General features: G+C 25.9%; 1 protein-coding gene across 7 annotated transcripts in view; it reads left to right on the forward strand.

Moving 5' to 3' along the window:
- Positions 1–27,334, forward strand: part of LOC135926494 (GATA zinc finger domain-containing protein 14-like) — a 40,816-nt gene extending 13,482 nt beyond the window's left edge. For 2 of the 7 annotated variants that reach the window (XM_065462384.1, XM_065462385.1), the window contains exons 7-23: positions 741–1,449; positions 1,541–1,644; positions 10,356–10,397; positions 11,449–11,515; positions 11,901–12,083; positions 12,272–12,360; positions 12,594–12,754; positions 13,157–13,433; positions 13,681–13,840; positions 14,464–14,589; positions 16,160–16,371; positions 16,643–16,775; positions 20,547–20,682; positions 21,625–21,860; positions 22,000–22,064; positions 25,306–25,529; positions 26,041–26,505. In XM_065462384.1, coding sequence (XP_065318456.1) covers positions 741–1,449; positions 1,541–1,644; positions 10,356–10,397; positions 11,449–11,515; positions 11,901–12,083; positions 12,272–12,360; positions 12,594–12,754; positions 13,157–13,433; positions 13,681–13,840; positions 14,464–14,589; positions 16,160–16,371; positions 16,643–16,775; positions 20,547–20,682; positions 21,625–21,860; positions 22,000–22,064; positions 25,306–25,512 — 2,907 coding nt within the window. In that variant the 3' untranslated portion in view covers positions 25,513–25,529; positions 26,041–26,505. Of the gene's footprint in view, positions 1–740; positions 1,450–1,540; positions 1,645–10,355; positions 10,398–11,448; positions 11,516–11,900; positions 12,084–12,271; positions 12,361–12,593; positions 12,755–13,156; positions 13,434–13,680; positions 13,841–14,463; positions 14,611–14,860; positions 15,011–16,159; positions 16,372–16,642; positions 16,776–20,546; positions 20,683–21,624; positions 21,861–21,999; positions 22,065–25,305; positions 25,530–26,040; positions 26,506–26,574 lie in introns of those variants that run through there. The other 5 variants (XR_010571896.1, XM_065462387.1, XM_065462386.1 and 2 more) reach the window with 5 other exon arrangements.
- Positions 27,335–27,623: the final 289 nt, after the last annotated feature.

Genomic DNA, 27,623 nt, shown 5'->3' on the forward strand with positions numbered 1-27,623 from the left:
ATATTTCATATGCTTGGCCTGGCTCAAAATTTTTGAAAAATATTAGGCTCGATTCAGCCCAAACCAAATTTTTTTAAATATGCCTGGCTCAAACCCCACTTGAGATGGATACAGTATGGGCTTACTTTGCAGATTTCTACTATCAGTATTAATTTATTCTTATAAGTTCCACAATGTAAATTTTTTGTAACAATGTTTTGAACTAGAATTGTGTAATGAACCTGCTTGTCCATGATAGAATAAAGATTCAATCGCCCAACCACCTATTTGTGTAAAAAAAATTTGTTAATTTAACTCCATACTTATTTTATTTTTACTTAAACTTATAAAATATAATATGCAATATTTTGAAATAAGTAATTTTATTTAAATGTAAACCATCTGCTCATTTTCCAATAAATATTTCTAATTTACTCGCTCACTGTTTTATAAAAGTTTTTGCCCTCCCTCTCAGTTATTAAAATTTTAATTCTGCCCATAGTATAGGTGGGCAAAAATTCGTCCATTGTCGACCCTTAACAAACCTAGTCCACCTTTTTTTTTTATTCCTGTCTACCGTTTCAGCTTTATAAATAAAGTTTTTATTAGATTTACACAAGCCGTTTTTGAATTAAGGTATATGTAATAGAGCCCAGTATGGTAATTCAGCGGAATTGGACCAGGCTGAACCTGCCTTTTGTATATATATATATAATGATTTTGTAAATTAACCATTAATACTATAAAATAACTTTTTATAGGAAACCTCCATGTACTGGAACCCAAACCTTATCAACAACATGCAAAGTGGTGAATCACTCAGTGTATTAGACACCTTACCACCACCCCATTTGAATTCTTTTAATGCTAACAATCATTCTTTCCCTTTTTCTAACTTGACTACCCATACTAATTCCAGTCTGAGCTCTTCTAATTTAAATAATAATGAAATTAAGAATAATAACCACAGATTCAACTCATTATCAGATGAGTCTGAGATGAATGCTATCCATAATCGGAATATGAGTATGACTGGTTGGGGAGACGATAGCCGAAACAATCAATCTACTACTATCCCTTATGACAAATTCAGAAATCCATCCTTAAATCCCTTGATGAATAATTTTGGGAATTTACAAGACGATCTCTCAAAGGCACATTTTTTTCCCCAAAATAACAATCCCCACTTAGCACTTCAAAATAACGGTAACCCAGATCAAAATAATCTGATTAGCCCTCGAAATTCTGACAGCAGTATGTCGATTCCTCCAAAAAATCTTACCAATAATAACAATGATATTGACGATGGGACAGCCATATGGGCCATGAATACAGGTTCAAATAATCCATCGAATACTAATATGTCGGTATTTGGGGAGGAAACCGGTTTCGGAATTTGTGATGGTGTTAATAATCAGGATAGTAGCAATTACAATTCCTACCATGCTGGCATGAATAACAAATTTAAAGGTTACTTACAATTTATATTATGATAAGATCCAAACCTTTCAAATTACAAAAAAAGATAGTCATTATAAATTAATCAATTATCATATTTTAGCATTTACTTCCACCCCTATGAACAAACAATTCAATAGCTCAGTTCCAATTAATAACGGTGGTGGATCTACCAAATTACTAGAAGGCCAAAAATTACTTCAAGAAGTTTGAATATTTTCTTTTGTTTAAATGAGGACTGGTTAATCTATCGATTGTTCATTAATTATGGTATTTAAAAGTTATTGAGTTTTGGGTTGTCACTTAATTATTTCATTAATTTATCTATATTTATCATATTTATCATAAAAAAAATTTAACTTAAAGATCCCCTTTTACAATCCATTTTATCATGCAGTTCAGTTTCAGGAATTTAAGGACTCTTTAATAATTTAGCCTGGTCGATATAATCAACCAAAATATTTGAAATTTCCTCAAAAAGGTTCAGATTTGCTGGAATTCAATTCTTATAACACCAGCTGCATTTAGAGATGGTCAAGTCTTGGTTTTAGAACAAAATTAGACTGGACAGATAAAAGAACGTTTTTGGGAAGACCACGAGTCAATCATAATTTGAGTTTTGGCCTGGACGCCTTTAAAAATTTTATATTTAAATTAAGGCTGTCTGTAATAATTTACTTCTAGTTTAAGCCTGGATTTCTCTTAAATTTTTAATAATTAAATTAAGGCTGTTTGTGATAATCTACAAATTTTTATCACTGATCCTGATCCGATATTCATACAAAATCTATCCTATTAATTTTTAACCATGATATTTTTTGTGCGAAAAAATAACTAACTGTAGCTATAAGCATAACATAATTAGGTTTTGAAATTTCCATTTTTTATGGCCAAGGCGATATTAAGTACATTATCACGAATGATTAAGTGAATTTTTTTATTACTAAAAAGTTAATCATTTTATTTAAAATATAGGTAATGTTTATGGCTGATTACAACTCCTTAAATATTTTAAAAGCGTTTTCTTGTAAAAAAAATTATCTCATTTTTAGTTACTTTTTTAAATAATTCGATTTCTTTTTTATAATACAATTACAAATAAATATTTTGGTTTTTTAAGTCATTTTTTATAATTAAAAGAAATTATGCATAAATAGAGAATATAAATAATCAAAAACAATGTTAATATCGGATTGGACCTGGTCAAATTTAAAAAAAAGTGGTAGTTACCGGTTACAATCCTATATTTTATATCGGCACATCCCTAATTTAAATCATTTTTGAATTGCATAAATATTTATATTCAAATATCTTATGATAATATTCAATTTATTAACATTTACCTTTTCATCAACTCGACCTCTGCATGCAAAATATTTAGAAATTTTTATCCAACTGATCCATCTTAAATTTTTTTTTCAAAGATTCTAAGCTATCTGATTTATTATTTATCCGAATTTTTTTATTGGACTGTTGAAAAAGTACGCTAAAATTAGAAGCGTTAATGGATAAAAAACAATTTTTTAAATATTATTAAAAACAATGTTCGTAAAAATTAGTGAAATTTTACAACGACGTTACTTGATACTTTTTTTACAAAAAATCAGGTAAGCAGCGTTACTATCATCAAAAAGTAAAGTATTATTATTTAATGTTTAAGTTAAATATTTAAAAATATAAAAACGGAAAAAATCAAGTTTTTAAAACAAATTATATCTTATCTCATTTTAATTTTAACTGTAAAGTAACCTTATTTAGTTTCCTTTTTGAGGAGAGATATCCATAAATATAAGACATTGATGGAAGAAATTAGTGCCTATACTCATTGTCTATATAAGTAAAAACTCTTTTTAGTGAAAATGTGTCTGATGATTCAGACAAGATCTGCAAAAATTCTTTAAGAATAACTATATTTTTGGAAAACCTTAAACAATTTCTAAATATTAAAGCCTTGTTTATAAAATATAATACACCTTTACCTCAGCCCCTATTGAACGGGTCTTACTGATAAGCGATTTTGTTTAGAGAATTGTTAAAAAATATTTACTATTAAAAATTTTAAATAAGGAAACAATCTAAGCTACATATTATATAATAACCGGACCAACCAAGTCCGATCTGATCTGACTTGATTAGATTCGGTTTCAAAATATTTGGTAAATAATAATATTTTTGTAACAGTTCAATCCATACATTAATTTTATTTTTAATTTGGTATACTACCCAAAACCGAATTACTATATTTTTTCTTATGCGATACAATTCAATATTAGGATGAAATATTATATTTATTCTCATAATTATAATATTAAATATACATATGATTGCATTTTAAAAGTATATCAAAAATTATTTTGATTTATATAACATACTAATATGTATGGAAATTTAGAAGATCTTTTTTAGCTCTAATAACGAATTAAAGCTTTCTAGGCATTGTCTCGAACATTGCCTGGCGGTGCTTAGATACTTCATTTTCCAAACAGTTTTAATTTATCAGAATGTAATTCTTTATTTGCCTTGCGTACCATATTATTGCGAATACTCTAAAGTTCCAATACTAGACCCGTTGTCACAACTTTTCACCATTCTGTAAAAATCCAATCCTTATATTTCTTTGCCAAATTACTGAGTATTTGAAATTAATTTAAAAAAATTTAAATATGTTTTTGCATTAAAAGCAGATGATCTTATCTTCACTCTGGCGTTAGTTATGACCATTTAAACAATGACTAAACTAATTGAAGATTATTTTTGAATTAAAATATTTTCCTATAAATCCCATAATTTCGAATTATCCAAAATTATTAAATCAAAATTAATCAACAAATAATTTACCATCATCTTAGTCAAAATATAACTACATATAAAATTTTGCAAATAAGATCTTTAAAATAGACGAAATGTAAAACCGGCGTATTTTGATAATGTGTATACCTTTTTTAACTATATAACACGTATAGTCTATTTTATTTTTATTATGAGGCATGAATCAGGAATCTGAAATTTATCTTTATTATGATGAAAAGTGATTCCAAAATTCTCATTATTTTGATAAATCTGTTAATGAAAGTATATATCTAGTTCCTTTAATATGAACAAATAATTGTAAAGCATATATGAAAATGTGCCATTTTAAGATACCGATATATAATATCTTAAAAATTGCACAAATCTTTTCAATAGCATTTTTATAAATTTGTATTTGTGATTTATGATTGTTGCTAGGTGAAGGTTTTTTAGAGCGATAATAAATCGTAAATAAGGTATGCAAAATGCCAGGGACCCGTTATTTATAACGGTTCATTTTGGTTACGATTCAGAATGTAAAAAATTATAATGGTTACGTTTTGGTTACGGTTCTAAAGAAAAAATATAAAGGTTCGGTTCAGCTAATTATAAAGGTTCATTACGGTTAGAAATTTTTTTTATTGAAGCAACACCATCGTCTAATTTATTTTTATTATAAGCATCTTATATAAAAAATATATATATGATTCAAAATAACTCATTTTTAAATATATTATTTGAACATATAAGTAATATATTTTCTAATATAAATGAATTCCTTTTTGTTCGTTATGACGATAACACTAATTTAAGCCCAGAAAAGGCCCTTTCTTTGCGGGAACCGCCAGTACTATAAGAGCAAGTTATATAATTCTGGATATTCAAATTATTTCCATTTCTAAAATATAAAAACTGAACCGGTTTAAACAGGTTTGATCTTTTTTATAAGGGTTCTTTTTACTCCTTTAAAAAATAATTATAACGGTTATGGTTCAGATATTTATAATGGTTTAACAATTCGTTACAGTTCATTCCGGGTCCAAATCTTATTGTGCTTTTTTGCGATCAGAAATCGATAAGTGATCTGCATCGGCCCTAATTTTTCAAGCCTGGCCCGGCCCGAAGTTTATTTTATAAAGTTATGTCTGGCCCGAACCCGAAAATTTGCCGGCCCAGCCTGAATTTATTTAAATATAGAAATTAATTTTTATAATTACTCAAAATAAACGATATTTGTTATATGGCGCCTACTTTCTATAAATAAAATCACATATTTTTATTTTACATGAAAAATTCAACATAAAATTGTTAAATTTAGATATATTTTAAAAAATTTCTAAAAACCGACCCTGCCCGAATTTTCTTAAAAAATAACTGGCCTAGAAAAAATTACTCTTAAAACTAACCCTTAAAAAAAATTACTCCGGGCCTACTCTTGCAGATCACTAAAATCGATATCCTGAAAAATAATATATTTTCATATATGTTACAATATTGTTCATATTGAAGGTACCTACTAAATAAATATACACTTTCATTAACATATTTTATAAATATATACTTTCATTAACACATTTTATTAAAATAATGTAAAATTTTGGAATCACTTTTCATCAAAATAAATCATAAGTAGAATTTTTTATTAATAATAAAAACAATTATTTAAAGAAAACAACTTAAGAATTTTTTTTCTTTTTTCTTATTAACCATATCGATTTTAAGAGGGCAACAATAACGACGTTACTTTTATTATAAAGTAACATTAAATGAGACAACATTACTTTTTATGGTCCGAATGTGACCGAGTTCAAGAAAATGTTTTTCGGAGTTAAACCAAATCGAGTTCAGTCAGATCGGGCTTGGATTGGATTCGAACTCTACTTTCAGAGACCTGCAGAGGTATCATTTGCATGGCCCGGCCCGGATTTTTTTTTTATAATTTTTTATGACCCGGCCTGGGTTTAAGAATTTTAGGCTCGGCCCGAATATTTAAAAAAAAATTTTTAGGCACGGCTCGAAATTTTTTATAATTATATTCGACCTGGGATATACAAAAAATTCACCTATTCGGTATTTTATCATATTTTTCGGCGAGTATTATCATTTAATAAGCAAGCATAATATTACATATTTTTTTTATATTCTAAACAGATATTTAGTATATTACAAATTGATACTATAAAAGTGTAAATAATATTTTGAGAATATACTTAAATCTGTGCGCCGTGTCTCAATCAACGGCGGCGGTTTTTTAAATTTTTTTTTATCGGCGTTCGGCGGCGGCGCTATATTTATTTTAAATTTTTTCTAATGAATTTAATTTATAAATCAATTTATTTTTTAATGAATTTAATTTATAAATCAATTTATTTTTTAATGAATTTAATTTATAAATCAATTTATTTTTTAATGAATTTAATTTATAAATCAATTTATTTTTTAATGAATTTAATTTATAAATTAATGTATTACATTTTTGGGCGATCTTTTTTAATAAATTGTTTACTTTCCTGTCTCACTCCAATTTAAATTTTTATATTTTCTCATTCTCAGAAATAGACTAAGGAACTGCATTTTTACTCAGATCAGAGTCACATCAACAACACATATAAGAAATATTTTATTGATTTTTATTATAATTGAAATAAATTTGGAATGCAAGCAAAATATAAAGTATGGAATATAATAAGTCAGAATTCAGATTTTGCAAAATTATAATTGTCATGAATAAACAGTATTTTATCAAGATTTGTGGGACAAAAAGAAATCCTTTTAGCATTGAGTATTAATCCAGCAATGAAAAAAATTCTTAGCTGTGCAGATATACAATGAACCTTCCTAGCTAAATTAGCAAGCATAGGAAGTTCCAGTCGCTTTTCCTTCCAAAAGATTAATGTGTCCTCTTCTGGGATATTATTTTGGCTGAGCAAAATATGGCATTCTTGTTCTATATTACTAATATTGTTATAATGGTTACTTGGAAGGGAATGTTTACGAGCTAATTTAGCTATATAAGAGCTTGATGTTTGACAATAATCCTCAACTTGAATTTCACTCTGTGCATTTCTATCATGCTCTAAAAGTTTTAAATGTCGAATTAAAAATTGCAATGATGTCGTAGAATTAGAATTTAAATATTCTGAAACAACTTTAAGATTTTGAAATCTGGGATCAAGTAATATAATTTTATTAATAAAAATATAAAGTAACTTGAAGTTCAGTAATGGGAGGTCAAGCTTTTTTTTCATATTTTCTTTTAAGCATATAATATCAGAGCAATCAGATTTATTGATTTGTATATGAGCTTTTATTTCACTGCTAAATAATAACCCTAAGTTTATTGTCTATCCTTTTTGGGAGGAAAGAAATTCCACCGACTCGGAATGGATTTAATACTGCCTAAAGCTCATCAATCATCCCATTCATTATTAAAGAGTTTTAAAGATTGTTTTCCTATTTTATTTAGAACATTATTTAAGGAATTTTGTTTACACTGAACACTTTCTAGCATAATTAATATGCTATGCCAGCGGGTAGAGCAATTTAATTTTAAGTTTTTGCATTAATTAGATTGGTTGGTGCAATGCCATTTCTATTATCCGATTCATCAGACATATCAAAAAAAATGGTCATCATGGTATGGATCAGAATTATCAATATCCAAGATATTACCTGTCTCATAAATTGACTGCAGATATTTACGATGTTCAGCCTCAATTTTACATTCCAAATCTACTCGATATTATAAGGGCTTTTGGTAACTTTTTTTATGCCATCAACTGTAACCAAATTATGAAGTCCATGCCCTAAGCATAAATGATGCTCAAATTCCCTAATCTGACGCTTCTTTTGACATTGACCCCAGCATCAGTTACCATTTGTATTATTTTGGCTTTTAAATGGAACTCTTCTTCAATACTATCAATCTCAGATAATATTGTTTCCCCAGTATGCTTTTGAGTCACTTTCTAGTTGCTAGGGTAAAATATTTTAAATCAAAATTTTCATCTAAATGATGAAGACTAAATGTGATATAATTTCGACGCTTGAAATGATCGGTCCATAAATCAAAAGTGATAGAACAAAATTTTGGTCCAGAATCAATCAGATTTAAAACATTGGCCTTTATAGATAAATATACATCTTCTAGTGCACCCCGACTAATGGTTGTCCTATTTGGCAATTCTGACGAGGAATCAATTCTCTTATATTTCTATTTTTTAGGCAATTTATTTTTTATATAAATTATAAACCTTTAGAAAATCTGTTATTCCTTTATTGTTTATAGAATCAAATGGCATTAAATTTAAGCAGCACATCAAAACATCTATTAGATTTCATATTTATTTTTAACATTAAAGATATTTAAAAAACATCAAAATAATTAGAGCTGGAATGAAACAAATTATAAATTAGATTTAGTTTTAACTTTCAAAATAAAGCTTTACATAATTAATTTAATAAATTATATATTAAGTTTATACTTTAAAATGATATTTAAAAACAAAATAATTAGAGCTGGAATGAAACAAATTATAAATTTGATTTAGTATAACTTTTTAAAACAGAAGTTTTAAATAATTTTTTAATAAATTATATATTAAGTAATAATTTAAAAAGATATTTAAAAAACATCAAAATAATTAGAGCTGGAATGAAACAAATTATAAATTTGATTTAATTTTAATTTTCAAAATAAAGTTTTACATAATTAATTTAATAAATTATATATTAAGTTTATGCTATGCATTAAAATGACATTTAAAAAACATAATAATTATAGTTGGAATTTAACAAATTATGAATTTGATTTAGTAGTAACTTTCAAAATAAAGTTTTACATAATTAATTTAATAAATTATATATTAAGTTTATATATTAAAACTCAAAATAGAGCTGGCAATAAATAAACTAAAAATTTAGTTGTTTTGAACTTTCAAAATAAAGCTTAATAAAATTAATTTAACAAACCAGTTAAAAATTTTAAATGAATAATAATAAACAATAATACTAACCTAAGAGCCATTTTGCTGCATCTTGGTGTTGGCTTTATAAAACATTTTTAGACTTTGAATGGATTTATTTATAAAATATATATAAATATAACTCTAAAAAAAATTACTGTGAAAATGAATTATATTTATTCGAATCTTCCTCATCTTTTTTCGCCAATTTTAAACAAGGTTCACAAAACAAGCATTATTGTGCTTTTCTTATTTTCATTCTTCAAAATAAGATTTCCAAAGTATCTCCAGACATAACTTGATTTATTATTAGTAGAGAGAGTTGTTATTTCATAATTGTATAAAGGGTGGTTTAAAACGTGGAAGTCCACAAAAATAATTAATATGAATTGTTTGTGGAAATCAAATATGATGTATGAATGAATGTAAATGATATACTTATTCTATTATAGAATACAATTCATATTTTAATTTTTTTAATTTTAGTATTCAAATTAAAATTATAATAATTTAATATATAAATATAATTAATATGCTTTCTAAAAATTACACACGCCGCGCCGTCGCCATAATAAAAATCGGTGGCGGCCGGCTCGCGCGAGCTTTTCCGGCGTGAATACCGGTCTAAATATACTATATTGTATTTATAAAAATAACAAATTAATAAAAATATAACATATATTATATAATAATTTGCGTATTTTTTCATGGCAGAAAAACTATAATTATATTATGTAATAGATACTATGAGTGTTAGTTAACATTCACCCAACATTATATTAAAACTATATATAATCATAACCACATCTAATTGACGAATATAATAATTCATGTTGTATAAATTTTTAAAAAAAATTTTCATGGCCGGGCCTGCAGGTCTCTGAAATATTATATATATAAACGAAAATAAATTAAGTTAACTTTTATTACCAAAGTTTTATTAAAATACAAAAATCGAACTAGATGGAAGCATATTTAGACCGGTCTTTATATTTTAAGATAATTTTATTGTTATTTCTATGTCTTCATTATATTTATTCCATTAAGTTCCTCCTTATTAACCACTATGTTAAAAAAGGATATAGATCTTATTTAGAAGCTAAATTAATTAAACTAAAAAATGTGATTAAAATTTTGTAATAATTATTTTATTTTTTGTTATAGAGGGGTATGAGCAATGAAAAATTAGACTTTCTGGGATTCATGGTAGAAAAACGATTTATTTATATTTAAATTATTTTTTGATATTTTTATTGGAAGAAAGGAGGAAGGGATAGATTTTATTAAAATAATTGTCTTCACGTTGCAAAGACGATAACTTACTTCTAAGGAATTTGATTTTAAGAATGCTTTTAAATTTTAGAATGATTGTATTATACATAGTTTAAAATTTTCGTCTAAAATGTTATGAAGAAACAAAATATGTAATTAAAGGAAAGGAGGTCATTCATTTCGTGTTAAACCGATCAAGATTCTCCATACCCCTTTTTATTTGGGTGAAATTTTGTATATAAACTATGACTAGTACCTAAGCAGTGTTCAAATATTAGATTCCTAGACCTCATATTTATGAAGATATCAAGGGTTAAAATATGAAAATAAGATTTATTTATCCATTTTTGGTATTTAGTATTAAAGTTATACTAAAAATACCACAGAATTATAATGATCCTAAAATCAAAATATTTTAAAATTTTATTTACAATATGGCGATTCATCATTCGAAAGTTTATAATCCTTGTTAAAATAATAAGTTTCTTAGATTTTTAAGCAAATATTATATAAAAATATATTAAAATGCCGAGATTTCCCTTTTATGGGGAACATAGATAATAACACTAAATAAACCCGAGATATTTATTTATTCAATAAATATATAAAATTAATTGTTCAATTATTATTTAAAATGTATTTATATGTTTTTTTATAATAGTAAAGAATCGACATACAAAAATTTTTTAAAAAAATCTAAGGTTAGATGATTTGAATTTTTTAGAGTATTATGGTCGAATAGATATAAAAATTAAAATATTGCATAAATACTTCCTTTTTTAGTAAAATTTTAATTCATTCACGATTTGCATGACCCTTGATATTTCCAAAAATATATAAACTATAATGCTAATTTATAACACTGCTTTAGCTTCACTTTAACTTTTATACAAAATTTGCCTAAATCTTAGGGGGGTTATGACTTGGAATGACACATGGGAATTATTGTTTATTTATTAATTAAATTTATATCATATTATTAAAGCAACAAAAAGAAGAAATGGATAATTTCATGTCTTCGGCTCATTCACTGTTACCCAAAGAAGCCTTAGGTTTTTTAAAAATACTATTTATTTTTTTAGGAGAAAAATAAATGATTGGCATATAATTTTTGGTGTGCGAATTTAAAAAGAATTATAAAGTGTAACATCTAATTTCGATTCAATCGAATTTGGGATAATTAGTTGCTTTAAAACTGGAATATTTAAATTTTCTGAGAGCTATCACAACTTATTGTTTATATACTTGATTTTAAAATAACATAATTATAAAATTTGCAATAAATTTAAAAAAATAAAGATATATAGCAAAGGTTAAGAGATGTTTTAATGTTTGTAATACCCATTTTATTCATTTGATAAAATGGACATATATTTATTTTTTTCCTTACAAAAAGTGTTGCATTATAATTATTGAATCTTTCTTATAATTAACAAGATTTATTGACTCAAAATGGACTCTTGGAGGAATATTACACTGAAAGCCTTAAATCTTCCAATGACCATAACATTAATAATGAACAAAACAACTTGAATACCTCTATCATCAAAATGCTCAACCAATATAAACTTAAAAATATTACTGGAAACACAAACCCTAAATCGCATAATAGCACTAATGGTTTACATTTTTTATTTAATTGTTTTTTAAAATTAATGCATGCATCCAACCATGTATCAATTATCTATTCTAGAGGGGTTTAAAGGGTTACTTACAAAGAACAGTAATTAAGTGATGAAAAAATAGAATAGAAAAGGGATTTATTTTTATATTAAATCTATTATATTTTATTTTTTTTTACCTGTAAGGCAATAATAACCTAAATTCTTCCAACCTTACTCAAGACAAATTTAGTTCGTTTAATGCTAATAACGCCCTTAGAAATGCCAATAAACAAGTTTACTACATTATATATTTTTTTAAAATCAATTCAAGCTATTAATTTTATTTAATATGATTTATAACAAACCTTATTAATTCAATCTACTGATTTATTAAGATTTGGCATTTAATGTAGTGATTTTAACATAAGGCAACCACTTTATTTTTTATTATTTTTTGCACTGACAGATTTTTATTTAAAGGCATACAACCCTGCAAGTTTTATAAAATTATATTTTTTATTTACAGTATCCCGGTGCGACAAACAATTCTTTAACACAATCTCTTTACCTCAATAATACCACAATTTCTAGTCTCAATAACTCTTCAACTACCAGTATTAATTATCCTTCCAAAAACTTGCAATCATCAAATTTATTAGAAAATAGTGAGGGAGGTCTTAGCGAAGGGTAATATTTTTTTTTTAAAAAAAATGAATATCTGGCAACAAATAAGCGGCGAAATTTAAAAAAAATGAATCTTTATCAATGTTCTATTTAATCTTTTTTAAAATTGCTATGCCTTCTGTTATGGCTGGGAGGATGTAATATCGAAATGATACCACTATTTTTGAAAAATTTATATTATATCTTAGTTATATAGATTAAAATAAACTTTTTTGACAAAACAAAAAAGGTTAAATTAATAGTCAAAATATTTTTATTAAATTTTTTTGTGAATTATCCAAAAAAATTTCCATATCATAGTTATTAGCAAAAAATTGGTATCAATGCATCTGTAATTTACTATATAAGATTAGATATTTAAATTCTTAAAGCTATTCATAATTTAAAAAATATGCTTTTATATAGCAGTCCCAATATAGGTGGTGTAGGATTTGGAGGAGAAAATTTGATAAACCAACAGTTAGATCAACTCAATATGGCCATAAGTTCAGGTCTCATAGATCCGGCAATACTGAACCTTAAGCTCTCGCCACATATCTTGCTCATGTTAACACAGTTGCTGAATTTGCACAAGAATTCACAGTCCATCATGAATTCTCAAAAAATGCTGGCCGGGAAAATTAAAAGTCTAGGTGTTATGGGCAGCAGCAATAATGGGAACTTTAAACAGCATGCTGATATAGTACATATATTTTTCCTTGATTATTTGTTATATTTTTTGCTTTTAACTGATGGTATCACTTTATCAGGAATTCTGATCTATTTTTATCTTATTTGTTTTTATAGGATTATGAATTAGTATAGACTAAGTGTTTTTATTTGGTTTTAGGGGTAAAGACGTGTAATCCAAAAATTATTGACTTCCCATTTTTCTAAACAATCTATATTATGCTCAAAAGACAATTTTAAAACATAAAAAAATATATAAGTTGTCACTTAAGTTGGAACAAGTCAATCAACAAATAACTCAACTTCAAAACGCTATTTCAGTAGCCGTTAATGAGCATGTGACCTCTACCCCTGTCGTTGTTTCCAAAAATGCCGAAAACTCTGTCAAGGAAGGAGGCATTGGACAAGATAATAGTTTAGGTAAACTTTTATATGCAAAGGGTATCGAGTAAAAAGATATCTTTATTACAATTTAAAATTTTAGTGCACAAAAGGTTAATCATAAATGACACTCATCAACTCAATCAGGCCTGATTTTACATTTAGGCTGAACAAGATTATCAGCATGGCCCGACTTAAATGACTCAAGATCTTAATTTTTTGGCTTGACCCCTAAAAATCTTTCCGGTTTTTTATTTTTGACCAGGCACTTAAAAATCTCTGTCTTTGGGCCAAATAAACATTTTCCCTATAATAATTTTTTATGAAGAAAAGAAATCGTATTTTTGCATTATATTTTGTTTTCTTTTATATATTTTTATTTTTTTTTGCTCTCTTGATACTTTTTTTATTTGTTTATTATTATCTTTTTTCATGGTGGACTTTGACCAAGTCAGATAAGATATATTTCTAAAAATTGGGCTGACGAATCTTCAGTAAATTTGTACTGGAATAAAGAGAAAATTTTATTTAGGCTAGGCCAGACTGGAAAAATATGTCAGATGAGGGCTCTTAAAGGAAAATAAAAGAAAAGGATAGTTAATCTTATTTTTGTTGTGTAAGAAAACAAATTTAACAAATTTCTTTTAATCAATGAATAATAGACTTAGTCTCAAACAACAATATGAACCCCTTATCACCAACCTACCACCAAAAATCTAGGCTAACTCAATGGAAATTGCCTTCCCCACCAGAAAAAGTTATCAATGGAGGTGAAAATAATGGCGATGGTAAAGTCTTGCTAAATTTATGTTGGTTGCATTTAATATGTCAATTTAAATTTTCTTATCTCTTTTTAACTTTGATCGTAAATATTGTAAGGATTTAACTGCATTATTTTAAAAGAAATTTTATAAATTTACTTGCCTAAGATAGAATCCAATTTGATAGATAAAATTGTAATCTAAAAAAGCCAATTTTTTTATATGTCAATCATTCAAGATTTATTTGATAAACAAAATGTGCCCAATTTTTAAATTATAAATCATACTTTTATATAAGGCTCGGACAGAAGTCAAAAGGTATGATGTATATAAATCAGAAACCTGCAAGTCAGGCCCAGAACTGGCCGACAAGCCTGATGCTTGAAAATTCTAAGCCTATACAAAATTATCCGGTTTATGCCGATTTAAAAATTAAATTAACCATCAGTTATTCTGATTGACATTTTTATGAAATAAAAGATATTTGTATTTTAATATTTATTTATTGGGTTTGGACACCTCTTACGTCCTGACCCGAGTCCTATGTTATGTCCAAAAGCTCGAGACTCAGGTCCGGTTTTGGGCAACCCATGCAGCCTTTAACCAGGCTAGAAAAGAAAATGTGTCAAATCTAGACCGGGCTTGATCTCTGCAGGCCTCTGATATAAATATAATATAAAATTCCAATATAAAAAATTATGTCATCACATGTAAAACATATCCCACCATCGATGCCAGGATCCATGAGATGTAGCAATTAAAATTTTAAATTAAGAGGGGATCTTTGATGCATCTCTACATCTTATTTAATCTTGTAACAATTTTTAATTTTATTATTTGTAACTAAGTAAATATTTTTAATTTTTTTTTGATATTGATAAAAGAATTTTTAAATGCCATATCGGGATATATAAAAATAACATATAACTTGCATTGTATTATGTCCGCCCATTGAAGTGTACCAATAACAAAAAATGTCATTATAATTTTTTTAAAAAAGATAATTTTCTATATTAGGTATTGAATCAAGTATAAACCGTTCTAAAAAAACTGATCTATGATTGTATAGCTTTTAGATTGGCATCATTTAGTTATTATTTCGATTCGGGTTGTACCAGTACCACCTTTTTTTAGCCATTACTCAATGATTCCAAAAATATTAGTGTATATTAATTGGAAAAAACAGATATAATTTATATATTATCATTTTATTTATTTATTTATCATTATAATTAATTTATAAAATTAAATTAAAAGAAATAAAAGATTAATAGCAATACCTACTTCTCTCTTTTTTTAAAAATATATGAAAGTTAATTATCATTTTTAAGTATTGGTCATTCCTATCATTTTAAATTAGTATCGACATGCCATGTTTATAGATAGTCTCAATCAAATTGCATGAAATTATTTGTTAATAAAACCATAAACTGTTAAATTTTTTGGTTGTTGAACTTTACAGTTAATTAACACATTATGCGCAACATGAACAGTATTAGAGACAATTAATAAATAACAGCATTCATGAAATAACGATATTTTTAAAATAAAAGTTCGAGATTTATCATAAATTAAAGATTCTTTACATACAAAAAAGATGAACAAGTTGATTCCATTTCTTTAACAACTCGCTCACATTCGACGGGTTTTGTTGATAGCTCAGCCGCCGAAGTGCTCAAAATAGCCGAGTTCCGACCTGGCAAACCTTGGTCCGGTTTTAAACCGGATATCGAAAATGACCCTTATATTACGCCTGGTATATTGGCTGCAAATAATAGGAATACCATCAGCCATTTGACAGCTATGAAGGTTGAATATCTTAACCCCCCCCTTCTGTCTTGATTTTCAATGTTTTTTCCTCAATTTTTTATTATTATTTTCTTTTATTTTTTATTCTTCCCTTCTTTCTTTATAACTATTCGTTTCTTATTTTTATCTACTTTTTTTCTTTAAAGTTGCTCTTTACATTTAATTTTTCTTAGTTATTCATCAGTAAATAACAGAAATAACATGTAGTCTTTCTAACAGTTTTGAAAGTTATATATCAAAAAAAATATTCCTATAATTATCATATTTATAGGATCTCCACACAGACATAACAGGTGATAATGCAAATATTAACAACACCATTACCCAAGAAACTATTGATAACATTAACGCATCTTCCTCTCTCGATGCTACTTTAGTTGGTTTCAATCACCTGAACGTTGGAGGTATTAATTTTTTTTTAATTTATAATATAATTTTTGTATTACCCTATTAAGATGATCCAAAAACTATTTTCGAAACCCAATTTTTCCCCCATTCATTTCCTTTGGCTGCCATCTCTGGCTCAGCATTTTAAAACCTCCATTAAAATCAAATTACAAATATTTTAATGGGAATTATCTATCTTAATACGATGTATGTCAATCTATTTTCCAAATAAATCAAGATTTAAAATAGTCAATTTAAAAATATAAAATCGTACATTTTGATTTAAATTTGGTTTTCAGTGGTGAATTTTTTACGATTATTATGTAATTGGATATTATTTAACAAATAGTGATTTCATTCATTAGTTTAATATATAAATTTTTTATAAGGTAATATCCAATATTATTTGATCATATAAAATTTAAAAAACGGATTAAATAAAAAAAGAAAAAAATGTTAGTTATATATCTTTTATTATCTTAATTCGCGTAACCGAGAGGGTATCACACCTTCACTGTTGTTTCTGGGTCTAAGGAACGAAAGTTTTATTTGATTTTTAAACTCCCAAAAAACGAATGTTATAACCTCAGTGAGGATTAAAAAACCAAATTTATGATGGAATAGATAGTTTGGCCCCGTTTATTTGATAATAAGGAAAAGAGAAAGGGCCCGGTCAAAGTAATAGACCACGTGGGCTCACTTACAAATAAGTTTTTATTGAACACTGGAGTTATCATTATTCGATACATTGATCATATGCACTCAAGGGAAAGTTTTGCCTTGATTAAAATTATATTTTAACTTTTAGTTTTGAAGGATTGAAAATATGTTATTTTAACTTTATTTTGCATGATTGAAAATGAATTATGAATGATTGTCTAAGTCAGGCATAATTTAATTTATTTCAGATTTGAACTGGTATATATATATTTGTCTAAATTAGACAAGTTATGAACGTACTTTCATTTTTATGCTGTTATGTTAGTATAATCTTATATATAATACTGGAAAATATACATGATATAATAATTAAAGATATTTAGAAAAGCAAGGTTAATTAAGTAATTTTTTATAAAATATGGGCAGATGCCATATAATATTGTTAAACACTATCAGAACATATAGTGTAAAATTTATGTTTAACGTGATTCGATGTTTAATTAATTTGTATATTTGGCTTTTGAAGTGGTAATGTTGCCGATCAGGTCATAGATAAAAAAAGGGGGGAAAATTATTAATCTTAGTGTTTTATATTCCGATATATTGTTGCCACGAATGTAAGAAGAAAAAATATCAAAATTTAAATATATTAAAAATTGAATTCGTTCATTATTTTTAACGACTGGGCCTCAAATAAACGTCTAATGCGTGGAATAGCTCCTGATATCCCAAGATCCTCAAAATCTCAATTAGTGGCTGATATATAAAGACCCTCAAAATCTCAATTAGTCACAATTTCTTAGCTCTTTGATCCTTAATATTTCATTTCACTGATAAATTTGCTTTAGTTTTTTTTCGTTTCTCTAGTCTTCATGATCTATAGAATTTATGATATAGTATTTTTTTGTTCGGTAAGCAATTTTTTTTTTATTCTAAGTTCATCCGAAATATAATAATTATAATATTATTATTTTTTTATAACGCCATCTAATCAAAAATATATAGGCTTTGATTGACATAAATTCAATAATGTAATATAAATTTTACAAAAAATATTTGTGATAGTTCGACATGTCATCTCTTTATGGGCCAGAAGTATGCCCAGCTTATATTATTATTATACAAAAATATTATGAATCTATTTTTAGAAATAACTAAAAATTTTAAAAATATACCAGGAATGATATCTTTATTGGACGAATATTATTAGCAAAGCATCACTTGTTGTGGGATTTCACTATTGGAGTGTCTGACAACCTTTCCTCAGTCTTCAGTTATAGGTTTTATCTGACAGACTTCTTTATAATTCATTTGAGATCCTGATGGTCCCTGCATATTGGATACCAATTGAAATTTTGTGGGTCTTTGCATATCGGTTACTTAATGGAGGCCTGATCATTATTATTCATGGTTAACAATGTCGTTGTTATTGGAGATCTGCATGTTGGTCCTCTTTTTTCTTGAATTGTCCCATTATGTGGTCTTCTGACTTACAGTTGTAGCATATTTTTTTCTTTATTGCCCTATTGGTCATTTCTTTCGGAAAAGATTGTATCTCAATTGGAATTAGGATCAACTGAACATAGTGCGTACCAAAGTTTGACAATTAAGGCTTCGTTTCCATGGTAGTAAAATATAAACTAATTTAATTTATAAAAAAAAAATTTTTATTGTCATAATATGTGTTTACAAAAAATCTTTATTTGTAATTAGTAAACTTAGCATTCCTAATTAGTATATAATCTGATTACTCGGAATAAGCTTTCAATTTATTTTTCTTTTAATAGTAGTAATTCGTGTGTAAAGGTAAACTTTATTTAAAATTAATTTCTTCTTGCGAATGCGGCAATTATATATTGGAACATAAAACACCTAAATTAATAATTTTCCTGTTTTTTTCTCTATCCCCTGAATTAATTAAACACCGATTTCGAAAATTAAAATGATTATGCTAAATATAAGTTTTTTTAACAATATTACATGGCATCTGCCCATATTTTATAAAATAAAATTACTTAATTAACCTCGATTTCCTATATATCTTTAATTATTATATGTACATTTCCAATATTATATAAGTACGTTCATAACTTGTCTAATTTAGACAAATATATACCAGTTCAAATCTGAAATAAATTAAGTTGTTCCTAATTTAGACAATCATTTATAATTCATTTTCAACCCCTCTAAACTAAAATTTAAGATATATTTTTAACCAAGCCAAATTATAACTTCGGTGCTCATTAATACCTTATATAAATGTTTACCAAAGTGGTCTATTACTTTTCCCACATCTCTTTTTTTTATCAAATAAACGGGCTCAAACTATTTCTCCCATCATAAATTTGGTTTTTTTAATCTTCATTGAGGTTTTAACATTAGTTTTTTGGGTTTTAAATCAAATTGAACTTTGATTATTCAACCCAGAAACAACTCTGAAGATGTAATACCTTCTCGGTTACTTGAATTAAGTTAATAAAGTTGAGATTAGGGCTGTGACGATCCATCCTCATATTTTCACCAATCCGATATTGGTTCAAACCCGATCCGATATTTATACTGATTTTTCACCACCCCCCTTTGAACCAAATGTAATTAAGAAATCAATATTTTTTATGCAAAAAATCGAATTATGCATTTAATTTTTTTATTTCTTATCTTAATGTAAAATAAATATACATAACATAAAATAACAAAAAAAGAAAAGTAAAAATATCGGATCGGTTTTTACAGGTATCGGGCCGATCCGATAATTTTGGAAAACCCTAAATAGCTGTGCTGATCAGATCCGATATTTAATATCGGCACAGCTCTAGTTGAGATATATAATTGTCTTTTTTTTCTTTTCCAGCTTTCTTGAGACAATTTTTAACAATTGCTTCCATCTTCTCAGCCTTAAAAGTCTTCATTCCTCACGAATAAATTAAATGATTTATAGAGTCAATCATTTTAAATTTTCATTATTCATTTCAAATTATATTAATTCATTTTCATATTTTACAATATTCATTTTTTTAACTGATTAAAATATATAATTGATAGACATTTCATAAACTCTTTTATTTATTTTATATTTTATTTAATTATGCGACAATAATATATGTTTTTTTTATCCGTGACCAACATAGCTAATTACGATTCTGGTTCTAATCCTCAATTTTTCCCTTACCACCAATCCTTAAATCTTAACCAAAACATCAACTTAAACAACAATCAAGGTTCCAACTACATCAATCCAAATTACAAACTAAACGGAAACAATAAGTATAAATAAATTAACATTACCTCACTTTTTGACTCTTAAATAAATAAATAAAAATAACTACGTTTCTTATATTTAATGATGTTTCATAGAGCAAATTATTTCTTTGGAAATTTTTCCTAATTTTTATTTTATGTTTTATATATAATAAATTTAATCATTTTTTTAGCATAGTATATTATCTAATATGTAGATTATATTTGTTACCTTAATATATATTTGAAATGTAATAAAAATAATCATGTCTTACAGGATATTCAGAAGGACAGTTAATTTTATATTAGTAAAGTTATTTTCGATTTCTTGGTTCGCTTAAATTGTATCTGTATATAATCTTATAGTAACTTTTTAATATCACAAGTCAATCAATTAGGTTTTAAAAATTTTTCTTGTTAATTTGAAACTTCCCAAAAATAATTGAGGTTCCTGGGATATTTTCGTCCTTATAAATATACTCTATTTACCAATTATAGTGAATATATATTTGATACTCCATTAATGGGCAAACGAGGAAAACATTATATTACGTTAATTAGGTGCACGATAATTTATCATGTGTCTTGGTACAGTGGATATTGCCGATTTTCTTTAAAATATAAATTTTGTATATCTTTAATTAAATTTCCGATTTACTTATTTTTTGGCACTTATGAGCTCAATTGACCACTCTACGCGTTTAATTAATTTGTCATCGAATCAACATATACGGAATATATATACCGATTTGTTATAGCTCCCAAAAGGGCATATTTTCCCCACTTTAAGTTTTATTTTATCATTTATTTGCCAAATTGTCTAGCACCTAATTGATACGCGCCAAAATAACAGCGCTGAATTGTCTGCACCAAAATGACAACACAATAAGAATATGCAAATTAGATCAATATAAAATATTTTCATAGATTAAAAGTATGATTATTTTTATTTTTGATATATGTACTAAGGCACCTATCTAATACCACCAAAAATTTTAGCAGTTCTGCCAGCAGCTTCAACCTAAATAATTCAACATTTCCAAACAACACTGGTGGCAACAAAAATTTCTCTAGCATAAATAATACTTTGAACCTGAATATGAACAACATGATGAATCTTCCCAATATTTCAAACAATGTGTTTGCTAATAGTGCTGCCGCCAATATTGGCTGGAGGTCCAACACTATCTCGGTCAACGATTTGGGTAATTTTTTAAACAGAAATTGTAGCTTAAGCTTTCTTGCTTAATATTATATACGAAGAAGAAAAATTCACTATAAACAGTTTAAATTATACAATGCCTACTCAAAATTATAAATTATTTTGTATTTTTTTATTAAAAGGAATCAATAAGCAACAATTCGGAGATAAGCCAACATGGTTGGTTCTTAAAAATCTAACTTCTCAAGTTATTTTTATACAATCTATATTTGTTTTTTAAAATTTAAATATTTCTCCATTTTTTAAAAATGATTTTATTCAATTCCCACATTTATGGAATACTGCTTTACAATAGTGATTTTATAATCAATTGGGGTTTGATTTTCTCCTCACTTTTCAGAAAGGTAAAATAACAACAAAAAATATCATTTGAAGAGTTTATTACCCTTTATATCTCTTTGGTTATTGTTAATTTACTTTTAACCCTTTGACGCTCAACTTTTTAATAATTAAAAAAAAATTCTTTTTCTATAAATTATTCATATATACACTCCATGCTAGTGTTGTTAATCAGCTCGTTTTGAGCCGATTTTTCAAAACGGCTAACTTAATATTTTAGCCAGGAAAATATTGCCTAGGCCTCGAGATTTTGAGAATATATGTCTAAATCTTTGTTCCTTCTATGAGCAAAATCTTCAGGCTTGCGCAATATTTTTCTAAATGAAATATTGAGTTAGTCGTTTTTAATAATAGGCTCAAAACGAGCCGTTTAACAACACTACTTCATGCCCAAAATGTTTTCAAAATTTAATTTTTAAATACACAGGTAAAAAAAAATCATGATGCAATTTGACAACATCAGGCATATTGTAATACAAAAAAATACAAATATCTATTTATTATAAAAATCACCAAAACAATTTCTATATTGATTAAAACATAAATATATATTATATTTTGCACATTTTGTTCTGGAGTATTCATAACATGCACTTTGCTTCATTTCGCAGGAATCTGGCCAATGACCAATGTTGTCATATCTGATATCAGATATAGGGGCCATTATAGAAGAACTTTTTTTAAAAATTATTGTTCATTCAAAGGTCTCTTTGATTTTCTTTTACTAATTTTGCCTGCCGATAATGCGTTGACAATATGTGTTTTAAATTTGATAAGTTTCATTTATTCTTTTTTTCATGGCATATTTACCGCCTATACAAAAATCCATGAATTTACTACATACTTATCAATGAGATAATGATTCTCAGGTAGAACCTTTTACCTTTATTAATATCTATAGCATTCAACAAATATCATGTAAATCGACTCCTCCCATACCTTCATTATATGTTTTTAAAATATTTGGTTGGCACTTTAATATATTTTTGCTACTTAGTGACCATCTTTTTACATTTTATATCGGATGAACACCACCGATAAAGGATGAGATGACGTGCACAAACTTATTGTCATACCATTTGACAATTAATATATTTCCTTTTTTTTATCAACTTTACATACATAGCTTCCGCACCCTTTTTTTAAAATCTCTATTGCATTTTATTCATCCGATTACTTTAATAGTCCTTACCAAATATACCGATTTTTAAAATTTTTTTAGCCAATGCTATTGAAGAAATGTAGTTATCGCAAAAGAGTTTATGATTTTAAAATTTCGGAAAATTTTTGGCCAATTGGAGGACTCTATCACCACTTATCTCTAATTCTGATGATGTTGGATTAGTTTGCTTTCCGCATAAATCTTAAAATCATATACAATACCGTATAAATTACTTTGTTCACATATATTATTTAGTATATTATCTGAAATAAATAATTTAAAGTATTGATATGGAGTAAATATATTGGTTGAAGTGAAAAATGCATTAGTATAATTTGTGTTTAAATGATGGATATCACCAGCTCTCTATTTCATATTATTTTGGATGATAATATTATCATTATTTTCTGGATCTTCTATCTCGACTTGAAGATTATTAGATGTTGGAGTTTATGAAGTTGAAGGAGAATCAGCGTAAAGAGTGTGCAATATCTTCTTCATTGTCTGATTCATCGATGTCTACTTCCGAAATGTCTCCTTCGAATTAAATTATTTTTCTTCTTATAATTATACAGAATCATTTAAAAAATATAATAAATGTAAAATTATAATATAAGTCAGAGGAAATATGTCTTATTAACGTCAAATTCAAAAATAGTGTGGTCTTATTAGTTTAGAATACATTTTATGGTGAAATATAATTATAACCTTATTATAAATATAAAATAAAATAAAGTTTAAAAAAGGTATTCTAATATCCCAATGACTATTTTGGCATCATGCACTTTAAGTTGATATAAAAAAGAGCATATTCATTTTTAATAAATTAATTATTCATAAAATAATACTCTTATCTTTAATAATGAATAAAAAAAATTGCATTATTAAATATTGTATACAGAATTTGTTATATTGAAAATCATATAATTCAGTAAAATGGTAAAGAAAAAAATATGAAAATATGATTGGATGGAAATATAAAAATAAAACATGAGCTAATAATTTTAATAAAATACGAAAGTATTTTTTATCGTATTTATATCATATGATGTCAAAACAAATCGGGAGACGTCAAAGGGTTAAATCCTATTGGATTTTATTTCCAAGCCAAATCGATCAATATAAATATGATTCTCGGCCGACCCATTTTAATGTATATAAACTAAGGTTCTTGTAATCTATATTTGGGCAAAATTTTACCCACTTAACTTTTATACTTTTGAAGATATTTATGTTCAAAGCTATTTAATTTGTTATTCTTAGATAATAGATTTAAAAAAATTACGAGAATAATTATAAATTATAAAATTTGTACAACTATATAAACTAAAAATATTAAATATATAATTTTTTTATAATATAATTAATATATTGCATAATGTTAATGTTTATTCTTCAAAATAAGATTAAAATAATTTTTTCCCCACATATTAAATAAAATTAATAAGAAAATACGTTTATATACTAAAAAAACTATTGAAACGAAATAAAAAAATTTAAATATATATTTTATGATAAATTTAATAAGCAACTGAAGATTTAATTAGCCGTTTTTATACTATACCAGTAACACGCCTGGGGTATTATATACCCCATTCTAAACATTAAGGCGTCAGGATAAGGAAATGATCATTTTTAAAAAAAATTTCATTTATTTCATTTTGGTAAAAAATAATTTAAACATGATACAATTTATTTGATTTTATAAGCAAAAATATTAAATGCGAAAATAAATACATTACACTAATCATTATTGCAAAAATTTAATTTTTTGACAAATAAAATTGGACCGAAACCCGATTGCAAAGACCAGTCCTAATATTTTTTAAAATATATGTGGATTAGACTTTTGATCATAAATTTAATATATATATATATATCAATGATTTTCCTAAACCTTTTTTTGCAAAATACAACAATAATATAGGTGGAAGCTACTACATTAAAAACTCTATGTTCTCAGCATGGCATTGTCAAAAAATTTTATCTTAATAAAGTAGCTGGTGAAGCGCTTGTCCTCTATTCTTCTCACCTTCAGGCTGATAAGGCCCGCAAGGTTTTTGATTCACTCGTCCTTTGGAACGCTCCCATAAAGGCTAATGTGGTTACGAACGATATGAACCTGGTTCAATAAAAACATTTTTTATTATGGTAACAGATATTTTAAAAATTGCTTTATTATTTACATATATATTATCAAAACGACAACCTTATTGCTATCTCCTTTAATAAATATCACAATTTTGCATCCATATACTTTTAATAGATTGCAAAAGGCAACTTTTTTTAACCTGGCTTATAGGAAGATACACATTCTCTCAACCTAACCCGAACATATATTTTCACCTCTCCCAAAAATTAAAATATAAAAACAAATACTCTTTTTTTTTAAATATAAGAAATAATCTTAAAATACAAAATTGTAAAATAGTTGACAAAAAACCATGATTTATTAATATTACTGATGATATTCAAAATGGTAACAAAAATATACTTCCAACTTGACGCACCTGAAGAAAAATTCCCGACCCCAAAATAAAAAATAATCCCAATTTAACGACCCAATTTTCGGGTAGTTAGTTTCGGGTTGGGTCGTGGTTTGCCGACTTTTATTTTATAATATCCAATAAAGAATTAATTTTCAAAATCATTTATTTTTTAGATTCACGAGAAAAACTTTTTTATATAATCTCAAAAAAGAGGTTTATATTAAAAATTTCAAACAACTACTCACATCCAATTTTTTCCTTTAGATTTTGATGATTATCATGAACAAAGTAAAAACCTTTAGGAAGGAAGTGTACCATAACCTAAACATTTCCATGCGATTATTCTCAATTTATTGAGTCCTTTACCCACTACCTTCATACCCGATCAACTACTTTTAATAATTGTTTTAAAAAAATTCATTGAATAATTAATTATTAATATTTTATTTATAAAATTTCAAATCCAAATTAACATGCAATTTTTCTTTTTTTGGAACCAACCAAAAAGACAAACACACCCCCATTTTCTTATTTTCTATTCAAATACAATATATATATTTATATATTATATTTTTAAAAATATTCTTAATATATTTAATAATGATAATTAAATGTTTAAAAAAACAATCAAAAAGAAAAACATATAAAAAAATTATTACTTATAAAATATATATATTTTTTAAATTCATATTTTTGTTTAACAAAAGAATATGTAGGTAAATAAAACGGGAAAAGAAACAAAACCAAAATGTTTTATTTTTAATTTCTTTTTAAAAAAATGAAATACCATCTCCGCAAAAAAATTGATCTATAAAATTTGAATTTTATAAAATAAAATATATTTATTAATTATTTTCATCTTATTATTTTTATGTATAAAATAATAATATTTCCAAACTATCGAATATAATTTATTATTATTTTATATAATATATCCTCCCTGTTTTTTTCATTTATAAAGAAGTCGTTTGCTCAATCTGTTACTCTGAGACCCTTTTACCCTTACCGATTATTCCCCCTTTTCTTTACCCTTTCCCCCGTTCACAGTGAATGCTATATTATATATCTCAAATACTATTTGCATTTATAAAATTTCGCTTAAAAAACTCATTTTTTCCCAAAAAATAAGATAAAATACATATTGAAAAAAACATAAAAAATATTTATATTTGATTTATAATGCTAATTTTAAATGTTTAGCCCTTTTAACTGATCTTTTTTATAAAATGAATATTATCTCTTAAAAAAGGTATTACACATAATTATTATTTTTATTCTAATCATAATAAAACCTTATGGTCTAATTTTTGTCCTTCTATATATATTAAACCTGTATTAGATTTAATTTTTTTATATTCGATATATTAGAAGATAAAAACATTAATGTAAATTTACTTAATATATACTATGTATATTATATATATATGTATTATATAGTGGGGAATAGGATATTTTGAGATTATCATTTTTTATTCACTTGGAATTTTCTCCTTAGATCCCATATGACAACCTTATATGTTTTATGTGATAATTATAATTTAACAGTTATGGATTCCCTTTTCATTTATATTTTTTATTATAAATTATATTATTTTTTGAAAATCATTTATATACATCCCTTGGGAGAAAAAAATTGAAAAAAACATTAAAAAAATTGAAAAAAAAGAAAAATATTCATAATTAAAAATAATTTACACTATTATATAAATCAATGTTATATTACGTTAAAAATATTAATAATGCATTATTACAATAT

Source organism: Gordionus sp. m RMFG-2023, chromosome 3 (assembly GCF_954871325.1).
Source record: "Gordionus sp. m RMFG-2023 chromosome 3, tfGorSpeb1-WG-v2, whole genome shotgun sequence".
In the NCBI taxonomy this organism is placed as follows: domain Eukaryota; kingdom Metazoa; phylum Nematomorpha; class Gordioida; order Chordodea; family Parachordodidae; genus Gordionus; species Gordionus sp. m RMFG-2023.